The sequence below is a fragment of the Arachis ipaensis genome, chromosome B2, assembly GCF_059453495.1.
Source record: "Arachis ipaensis isolate K30076 ecotype BB chromosome B2, ASM5945349v1, whole genome shotgun sequence".
Taxonomy (NCBI): Eukaryota; Viridiplantae; Streptophyta; class Magnoliopsida; order Fabales; family Fabaceae; genus Arachis; species Arachis ipaensis.
Window position 1 is genome coordinate 10765196 of NC_142437.1, and position 10353 is coordinate 10775548.

Below are 10353 nucleotides of genomic sequence, written 5' to 3' on the forward strand. Positions count from 1 at the left end.
ATACGTTTGGTCTGTGTTTTCATTTTCTATTTTTATTTTTAATGTATTTTATTTTTTGAATTTTGTGAAGAAAAAATGAAAATAGTAAAAATAATAAAATTCTATTTTTAATTTTTATTTTTTATTTTCACATTTTTTTATAAATTTTAAAAAATAAAAAATATTAAAAACAAAAATAAAAAATGAAAATACAAACTAAACACTTTCTAAGTGTGTGATTAGCCTTTTATTGATAGTGTTTAACGAAAATAAATTATGAGGACCCAAGAGCGGCGTACATAGCCTTGGTACCCTCTGAAAAATGCGCAATAACAACATATTAAGGAACCATTTATATGTATCATTATCAAACAAAATTAGCATCCCAAGTAGCATTAACTATTCACAATAATCTCTAGTCAGCATCCTATTAGTAGTAATTCATGCTAAGAAATAATTTACGTAAAAGGCTAACTTCTTAATTAACGGTTATAAAACTGAAACAAATTAATCAATTTAAAAACTCAAAACAAACTATACTCAAATTGATTATTGTTATCTCAGCAAACTTGTAAGAGGGAAATCATGGCAAGTGGCATACATGCATGGAAATAGTGCTCATGATATCTTCTTCTCTGATTTCTCCGTTAGAAACGAACAAAGCCTCAAATTAAAGATGGAATAAGCACAACAAAAGTAAAGTACAACTCCATTTTCTTGTAGTATTCTTGCTGGAGACACTACCATTTTCAATGCTCTTTTTTTTATATACTTCATCCCACTTCAAACCCTATTTTGATGTTAAACAGGATCTGTTTGATTTTAGTTTTTATTTTCAGTATTTTTTTTCTAAGAAAAATAGAGTTACATTATTTTCCAAATTAATCAGATATGCAGTTGTGAGTGGAGCAAACAAAGGAATTGGAATAGAAATAGTAAGGCAATTAGCTTCAAATGGAGTGAAGGTTGTGTTGACTTCAAGAGATGTGAAGAGAGGCCTTCATGCTTTGGAAACTCTCAAACATCTCTCTCATCTTGTCCTCTTTCACCACCTTGATGTTGGTGATCCTGCTAGTGTGGATTCTCTTGCAAATTTCATCAAATCCGAATTTGGAAAACTCCACATTTTGGTAACTTGACAAATTAAATTCCATATATATATATATATCACTTTCTTTTTCTTTTTTTGTTTGCATGGAAGGGGATACAGGATGAATTATGTGAAAATAAAATTTCCATGTTTGCATTTTTCTACTCAGAAATAAGTTTCATTGATTTAGTCAACTATATATATATAAATTTTCTATTGTATGATTTGGGATTTTCTCATTTATTTTCATGTTTGTTAGTTGCATGTTAAGGATTTTTTTTTCTTACAATTCTACTAAAAAAATGAAATTGACTAATTTGTTCAGAATGTAATAAATTAAACTTCTCGTATGAAGCTCTGCATGCTAAGACTTAAGAGGTTTACTATCAAGTCATGTTTAGGGTTTATGTTATTCATTTTGGATACCAACCAGGAATGAGTTCATTGCCTTAATTAATAACCTTGACTTGGTAGCTTTCAATTGAAATGGATTCTATCTTTTTCCTTGTCATATATATTGATATTTGAATATTATTCTTGAAGAAAAGAATTGCATTTTGTAGATCAACAATGCAGGGATTGGTGGACTTGTGATTAAGGACAATGATTTGGTCCCTCAAGTGTTATTGAAAAGCAGGGTAAGAATTTTACACCCAGTTTGATTCATTATTTTTTTTTATTTTTCAACATTTTCTATTTTAGAATTTAAAAAATATATACCAAACACAAGCTAAGATGTTTTCTTAGTATATTGAATTGGGTGAAATTTTTAGGAATTATTAGATGATGTAATAGAGAAAGCCGGAATCGTTCAAACATTCGAAGTAGCTGAAGAATGCTTGCAAATAAATTATTATGGTGCTAAAAGAACATCTGAAGCTCTTCTTCCTTTTCTCCAATTATCTGAATCACCAAGAATTGTGAATGTATTATCCTCCCTTGGAAAGTTAAAGGTAGCTAGGATACTCTCTTTGTTTGTGTGTTTTTTTAAGTTTAATTATTCTAATAATCTCCATAGTTTTACTAATTATGTGATTAGATTTTTATAGTTTAAAAATTTGTAATTAGATCTTTATATTAGGTAAAAATTTGTAATTAAATCTTTATTATTGATTATTTTTCAGAATAAAACACGCTAATGCTAAAATATTTGCTTTTAGAATATTCCATATTCATTCTACATCAAACACAAAATCAAATATTTAAAATAAAATTGATTTTTCAACAAAAAATAGTTAAAAAAGACCCAATAGAATAGCAAGTTTTTATTTAATTTAGAGAATCAATAACAAACTTTTAGACGAAAAGAATCTAATTAAAATTTTGATGAAATTATGAAGACCAACAGAATAATTAATTTTTTTTAAAAACTAAGTAGATCTTAGATTTCTTCGCTAAATTTGGTTGTTGCTCTACTAATAGGCTTATTTTATTATTTTTTATTCCCCATTACTATTTTATGATTCTGTTTTGTCACTGTTATTATTATTGCTTTCCATGCTGAAAACCTTACAGAAGAGAGAGTTGATGAAGTGTTGAATGAATTTCTGAAAGATATCAAAGAAGGGTTTTTAGAAAGAAAAGGATGGCCTAAGGTTCTTGGTGCCTATATTCTCTCAAAAGCTGCAATGAATGCATATACAAGAATTGTTGCTAAAAAGTACCCTACTATATGCATCAATAGTGTGTGCCCTGGCTATGTTAAAACTGATATAACTGCCAATACTGGATTTTTAACGGCAGAAGAAGGTGCTGCTAGTGCTGTCAAAATAGCATTGCTTTCAAATGCCTCTTCTGGCCTTTTCTATTCTCAGAATGAAGTTTCTTCATTCTAATCCAATTGAGGTTGGTTATGTATATTCATTTCTTCTGTTTTTGGTTATGTATATTCAATTAGAAGAAACATTCCAATTTCAAATTTAACAAAAAATAATCTTTAGTGTGCTTTATGTTGGTCTTATTTAGTAATCTGCTATAATATTAGCCGAAATTGGTTGTCATAGTATTTTATATTGTCTGGTACCTTGATTCAATGATTATGTTAACTCGATTACTGTCTCTAACAACTCACAGTTTGATATGGACATCTTTTTCAGTTGAGCAAAACTGTTAGCAGTTGAGGATGTAAACAAATCACTAAGACATACAGTAGATGGTGCCAAGTTCATCAAACAATTACATGCCAAAATTTTCAAGTGTTCAAGATTTTCAAGAAATGGGGCCATCCAGGTTTGCTCAGAACCTATGGATTTAAGCTGTGAAAGAATTTTGGTATAATTTTGGGTGTCAAGCAAAGGCCTTTGTGAGTTGAATATCTGTTTGAAGCCACTATCGACCACTGGGAATGTCAATCATGTTTGGATCTTGTGTTGGTGAAGAATATTTTACATCAAATATTGGCTCAATAGAATCACATTTCGATTTTATCACCACCAACTCTTTCAAATCATTCAGGGAAGAAAGTAAATGAAATGGTAGTAATGCATTTGATGAAATTTCACACCCTTCTGGAATATGCATCATAGAACTAACAACACACACATATGTGGTTAAATTAAGTTGTTATTATCCATAAAGTAATCTGTTAATAAGAATCAGATCAATCAGCTTAAAAGATTAAATGATTTCTGTTCCATTCTGTTGCTTAAATTTGAAATCACTGAAAATAAATTGTTCATCACTTCAGTTGATATAACCAAGTGTAGAAATTATTTCAAACTTGGACATAATAAAATTTTATTTGAAGAATCTTTATTTATTTATTTATTACCTGACTTAGAAACTGTCATACTGCAGCAGCATTAAGATCATGGTGGAAGACCGAATCATCACTCGAGTTGTAAGAAACTTGAATCCTTCTAGAAACTTGATTTGCAATACTCAACTTGCAACTCCTCAGGGCGTATTAATATTTTCGCTGTTGAAGGTGTAAATAGACGTAGCAATGCCTCTGCCTCTGCCTCACATGATTCTATGTTCAATTCTTTCAGATTGGAGGAAGGCTATAGTACTAGTGTTATCAATTTTGGACATTCGACACAGCGGCTTTGACAAGTATACTATTCTAACCCATTGATGGATTGCAACACACATAATTTGAAGAGGTACAATTCTTTTTTAAGTTTCCAATAATCTCCTTATTACTAGCTTCATCTATTTTTGAGGGTTTCATCATAGTAATAGCTTACTTCCATTGTTTCCAAGTTGGGTGTCTTCTCAAATAATTCAATTGGCACATTAGACTTATTATGCTCATCATCATTAAAACGGTAAAGTTTATTCAAACTCTCAAGATTTTCATCCTTACATTTTTTCAACCATGAACTTAAAGCTCGAGTGCATTTCCAATTAAGAGTCAAATTTTCCATCTTGGAAAGGGTTTATACTTATAAATAACTTTTTGAAGCTTGTAATTAAAAAAAGTAAGGGTGTACTGCTTTCAGGTTCTGCGAAGAGACCTAAATGCTGCAGAAAAGTTCTAACAGTCCAAAATTATGTTGCCTATTATTATGTAGTTTTTCAATTGGTCACTTTTTTCTTTCTTTCTCCTTAAAAAAAATCAAAACCGATATTATAATTTCAGAAGTTAAATGAAGAATTTAAAACAACACGCATCCTTTTCAAAATTGATGGTCTTATTGAGGATTGTATAATACATAGAATGTTACATTATACATTGGAAGTTAGAGTTGTCAGATGAAGCTAGGTCTAATTACTGAATGGGGCTACTCACTCTCTATTTCTAAATAGCTTTGGCATCTCTCTTTCCTTTGAAGTTCAGCAATATTGGTATCCCTTAGAATTAGAATCCGGATCATATTATTGACTCTCTTCTTTTAAGTTTTTCTTGATTCTTGAACACAGCTTTTATTTCTTTTGGTGCTTTGCACCTTTGAGCCTAGCCGTGACTCTAAGTGTTTTGTTTTCAAGTATTACCACCTGATACATAAACACCACAAGCACTTAACTGGGGGAACCCTTTAGATTCGAATTTAGCTTTGCTTAAATTCCCAGACAGTGGTGCTCAGAGCCTTAAGCGTACTCTTTAATAGCTTTAGGTCACGACTTTAAATGTTCAGTCTCAAGGATTACTTAACACTTTCACACCACAAGCATATAGTTAGGGAGAACAACTCTTTTGAGCTTTTTAGGCCAATTTTCGACCCTCTTAACCATTGATGCTTTTAACCATTGATGCTCAAAGTCTCGGACCTTTTTCTTTTTTTATTTTCTTATTTTTTTGCTGTTTCTTTTGCTTCAAGAATCAATCTTTTTTATATTTCAGAGAATCAATAATACTTCTCTAAATTCTTGTACCTCAAGAACCAATATGCCCAACCCCAACATCAAGTATGCTCAGTTAATTCATACATTCAGAGAATAAAGATAAGGTCACCACATCAAAGTAATTAGAATAACTCATCATGTAACTCAAAATCTTATGTATTTTACTACTCTTCTAACCATTTCCACACATTCAGCAAACCAGTCCCATCTCCAGTAAAGAAGAGTCCGCCAGGGCCTATCTGAAAGGATCGAACTTCTTGTCTCGTAAATAGTCTACCTCTCTCTAGAAACCTGTAGAAGTAGGCACAGTAAGTAGCTACAACAGTAAAAAAAACAAGCCCAGTGAAAGTAGCAAGACAAGTAGATGAAAGATTTATCATCACTCACGTAGGCAATTCATACATACGAACTGAATTATCTTTGCACGAGCAGAACAATATTGGCTTGGCCTCTGCATCAGTCATCCCATACAGTCCAAGAACAGCCTATAATAACAAATAAAATAAAAATAAAAAAATGAATTGGACAAACCAATCATCTCCTTCTTAAACAAAATCAAAATATCAGCTTAAAGACGTATTTGTGAACAAAGGTTAGTGGTTGAACAACTTACAATTTGGTGAGTGTGAGTGTATGTCACTTCTAGAGTTCCCTCCTCGGTGCACACCCAAACATTGACTGTGCAATCAGATGAACCCGATAACAAGTAATTGTCCCAGCAAATAAGTGATGTGACAACGTTGGTATGCCCGTTAAGTGTCATTGTGCACTGGAATGTATCAAGGTCCCAAACCTGTAGATAGCAGGGTAAGAAATTGCTTAGCTAAAGGGGAATAGTGTGCAAATTACATGAAGCATATAAATAAATAAACAAAAACACTACCTTAATGCTATGGTCCATGGATCCAGAATAAAGCATCCTGTGACATCCAATAGCAAGACAAACCACTGGTTTACTATGACCACTTAGTGTTGCAACCAGTTTGAAAGGAGTCTCAAAGCTGCATCTCCAAGCATAAATAACACCATCCTGCAATTTAAATAGATTATTTAAAAACTATTGGACAGCAAAAGTAGCTGAAATGTCATAGTTATAATCAGTAACCAAGGTTGAATTACAACAATCTTAAATCACTGCAAGGTAATTTACCTCTGCTCCAGCAAGGAGGATATCATTGCCAACATTCAAGGAAAGGACTTGCCCTTTAGGTCCATCAAGAGTAACATCTGCACCCGTCTGAATATTCCATGCCTTAACAAAACAACCACAATCAAATTATAAGTTTACAGTTAAAGCTCCTGTACATAAGATATCATTATTACAATAAAACATACCTTCACAGCATTTTTCACACCGGCAAAAATCCATGGGCCCTCAGATATGAGTGAGGTAACTTGAGAATTAAGATGGATCATGTTAACACAACGGCCAGTGTTGCAGTCCCATGCCCGAACTGTGCCGTCAGTGCTACCAGAAATAAGTTTGTTTGAACCAGCCGGCAGTGCAATGCCAGTGATTGCCTATTAACAAAATTTGAATATTAGCATAAACGAATCCAACTCAATGGCACTTTTAAATATTAGTAGAATGTTGCTCTTATGTAAGAGCGTGTCCTAATTAGATTTGATACTCTTCGGCAAGGTGGGTAAGATTTCTAATATACATTTTCTAATATGCGTGTTGATGGCAATAAAATAAATGCTGTCTTGCTGTCTTGCTTAATACTTGAATGACAATAAAATAAATGCAGTGTATGTAAAATGTATTAGATTCCATTTCCATATCAATTTTAAACTAAGGATCTTCTATTCTAATTTATTCTGAGCTAGGCAAACACGGTTATTTTTATGTGAAGCAGGTGCTAAGCACTGGCCTAAAAAATTACGGCTCAATTTTCCATAGTTCTTAATGTCTCTTATCATGGTTGCTTCTATAGATGCTTCTATAGAATGGATTCTTTAGATTTTAGAAACAAATATTGGGATTATAAGTTTATAACTAATACAATATAGACACCTATGCTTCGTGTTGAATTTTTTTTAATTTATTGCAACTCAGTTATGGCATCTCTGCTGTTTTTTACTTTTTGCTTATATTCAAATTTCCTAGCCCTCAAACTTATTTCAATTGCAATATTCACTTAACTTTCAAATTAAACCAAGACAAAATACACTTTCGTGTGTTCATATCAAATAATAAAAGGTGGAATCGGACATGTATATACCTCCTTGTGTTCATGAAGCTTTGCAAGTGTAGAAAACCCATCACCATAAAACCATGAATGCAAATTCTGACACAAGTCACCGTCCACACAATTGTCAGTCATCCAATATTTGCAAATACTACGTGATTTATCCACACAAGCCTTAGCAACAGTGGCCACATCTTCCACGTCTGCAGTCTTTTCAATCAATACAGCCTTTTGTTCACACTTGCTTGGCTTCTCAACGGAAGATATAGCTTCTGCCTTTTGTTCACACTTGCTTGGCTTCTCAACAGATATAGCTTCTGCTTCTGGTCTGCACTCAACAGCCTTTAGTGCACAATTTTCTGGCTTCTTGAAGGCCTTGGGTGCGCAATTTATTGCCTTCTTAGCAGAGGAACTGGCCATCTTCTCAACGGACGAATCGGGCTTTTTCGAATGCTTATATGTCGTATTGGCATTATAGTATACATTGGATGGCGAGGTTGGTAAGCTATGTGAAAATTGACAAGGATTTCTGTTGCATCTCCCAGCTAGCCAATACTTGCATGTTGGTGGTGTTGTTCGACGGAACCGTTCAGTTCTCTTTGTTGTTGTTATAATAGCCATGATACTACTAAATAAAACACAGTATTCCCATCAATAACACCCTTCATTGCTCATTAATCTCTTCCAAAACTTAAACAACAACCCAATTAGAAGAAGCTGCAGAATCCATTCCCTCATCAAAACCCAAATTCTGTTACCCCAGTTCTCCATCAACCTAACTTAACACCACTCAAGTAAAATACAATATGAACACTAAGGAAGAAAATAAAGAAATTCCAAAGAAGGTAACGTGCTAAGAAGCAAACCTGAATTAAGAGTAGAATTGAGTTTGGAAAGTGCAATAAAACTAATAAGGATTAGAATCACTGAATCAGAGTAGGAGAGATTCAGCGAAGAAGAGTGTAAGAGAGTGTTTGTATAATAGTGTAAAGGAAAATTGAATCACGTCCTTTATTTATAGGTTTCGTTAACTATCAGAAAAAGATTTCATAACATCAGAAATTAAATTAAACCGACAAAAATCAATAATCAATAAATATTAAATAGGATCATTATGAAACTCATTTATAGTTCGAAAGTGATTCTGTTACATTTTTTTTCTAACTGGTTTTTCATAGGGCTGTCAAACGGGCTAGCCCGGCCCATTTAGGCCCGGTCCGTTAAGCCCGCGGGTTAAACGGGCTGGCCCGTTTAAGCCCACTTTATTCGTGGGCCAGAATTTTTTAGCCCGGACCGTTTATGGTCAGCCCGATGGGTTAAACGGGCCAGCCCGTTTATCATTTTATTTTATTTTTTGAAAAATATTTTGACAAAAAGTACCCCTTTTAGGTCAAAAACCATTAAAAAAAATATTTTTTTAGTTGATGGGTCGGATTTTCGGGTCGAATCGGGAAAATATTGGCTAAAAATGCAACTTTTTTTAAAAAAAAATGTAAAAAAAAATTAAACGGGCCACCCGTTTAGCCCGCGGGCTAGCCCATTTAACCCGTTATTTTTTTCGGGTTAATCGGGCTCAGCCCGTTTAGCCCGAAATTTAAATGGGCTTAATTTTAGAGAAAAAGCCCGCCCATTTAAACGGGTAAACGGGCTGGCCCGATGGGTTTAGCCCATTTTGACGGCCCTAGTTTTTCAATACATAGTTACTGCGACATATACAATTAATTATATAAATTTAATAAAAATATCTTGTTTCAAATCATTCACCGTATAATTTTTTTATAATACTTTAATTTTAGCATTTTTTTTTATGTTTTTGTCATTTTTACACCGATAAAATTTAGTTTATATTAAAAAAGATTTTAAATTTAAAATAAACATTCTCTTTTTCGAATCTACATTATCCAATCCTAACAAAATTCAAGTGCACTTAATTTATTGGTGATTAAAATCCTATTCTAAAAACAATAACGGCCAATTTGATTATGAAACAACAAAGTTTTTTTTTTTTTCAATCTAATAAAAAAAATTATTTTATATATTTTCTCTATTATAGTCCTATTTAATTATTTAAATTTCATACAAGTTAACAATTATTCAATATTCCATGATACAAATATAAAAGATAAAGTATACTTTTTATTTTAGAGTAAAAGTTTTTAATAACATACGTATTACTCTTAAATTAACCACTTTTATTATTTTCAGGATTTTTTACTTAAATAAATTTTATAGAATTCAAATTTATTGGATTCCCCTGAAATGAGATCTGCAACGTGATTACCCTCTTCCTATTATTATATAAATCGTCTTAGGCTGTGTAGGATTAAATAAAACGTAAACCATTTCAGCCTGGAACGATTAATGTATGATCTGGTAAGGAAAACAAAGGGTAAATCATGCCAGGGTCCCTAGAGTTAAAAGAAAAACGTAAATTGTCCTATACTGGTAGGTTTAACATGTTGTTGGACTAAACCTCATTGGACTGCCACGATTTACACACAAAAGAGACCCTAGTCACTCTGGCACGATTTATGTATAATAGGGTACTTTTATTTATAATATTTTAATTTAAATTATTTCTATTTAAATTTTAACTTAAAAAATAAAAATATAATTTTTATAATTTTAATTATTAATTTCATTAATAAGATTAAATTAAATTAAAAAAAGGAATACTAACAAATTATAATAAAAAGAGTACTAAATTTTAATATATAAATTTAAGCTTTTTTCTTTAAAAAAATATCAAAAGGTGTTAAAAATATAATTTTAAATGATATAAATTCATATTGTTTTGAATAACAT

At 32.0% G+C, this 10353-nt stretch overlaps 2 protein-coding genes across 2 annotated transcripts; one reads left to right on the forward strand and one right to left on the reverse strand.

Annotated features, from left to right (window-relative positions):
* The first annotated feature begins 657 nt into the window (after positions 1–657).
* LOC107624870 ((+)-neomenthol dehydrogenase-like) lies at positions 658–7400 on the forward strand. The gene is made up of 7 exons (XM_088504801.1): positions 658–1109; positions 1633–1707; positions 1843–2039; positions 2565–2914; positions 3166–3908; positions 4060–6348; positions 6522–7400. Exons 1-4 carry the CDS (start codon positions 732–734, stop codon positions 2902–2904), a joined length of 990 nt encoding a protein of 329 aa, XP_088360927.1. The 5' UTR covers positions 658–731; the 3' UTR covers positions 2905–2914; positions 3166–3908; positions 4060–6348; positions 6522–7400.
* On the reverse strand, positions 5491–8264 carry LOC107628171 (zinc finger CCCH domain-containing protein 48-like). The gene is made up of 7 exons (XM_016330963.3): positions 7582–8264; positions 6692–6877; positions 6507–6608; positions 6240–6386; positions 5970–6149; positions 5744–5841; positions 5491–5647 (listed from the first exon to the last, which is right to left on the reverse strand). Exons 1-7 carry the CDS (start codon positions 8167–8169, stop codon positions 5521–5523), a joined length of 1428 nt encoding a protein of 475 aa, XP_016186449.1. The 5' UTR covers positions 8170–8264; the 3' UTR covers positions 5491–5520.
* Between the last annotated feature and the right edge of the window lie 2089 nt (positions 8265–10353).

Coding starts and splice junctions, on each gene's coding strand:
- LOC107624870 (XM_088504801.1), top strand. CDS start 732: ATGCTCTTTTTTTTATATACTTCATCCCACTTCAAACCCTATTTTGAT. Junction 1,708..1,842: donor AAGTGTTATTGAAAAGCAGG/GTAAGAATTTTA, acceptor TGAAATTTTTAG/GAATTATTAGATGATGTAAT. Junction 2,040..2,564: donor AAGGTAGCTAGGATACTCTC/TTTGTTTGTGTG, acceptor TATTATTGCTTT/CCATGCTGAAAACCTTACAG.
- LOC107628171 (XM_016330963.3), bottom strand. CDS start 8,169: ATGGCTATTATAACAACAACAAAGAGAACTGAACGGTTCCGTCGAACA. Junction 6,609..6,691: donor GTGTGAAAAATGCTGTGAAG/GTATGTTTTATT, acceptor TGTTTTGTTAAG/GCATGGAATATTCAGACGGG. Junction 5,648..5,743: donor CGTATGTATGAATTGCCTAC/GTGAGTGATGAT, acceptor CTACTTCTACAG/GTTTCTAGAGAGAGGTAGAC.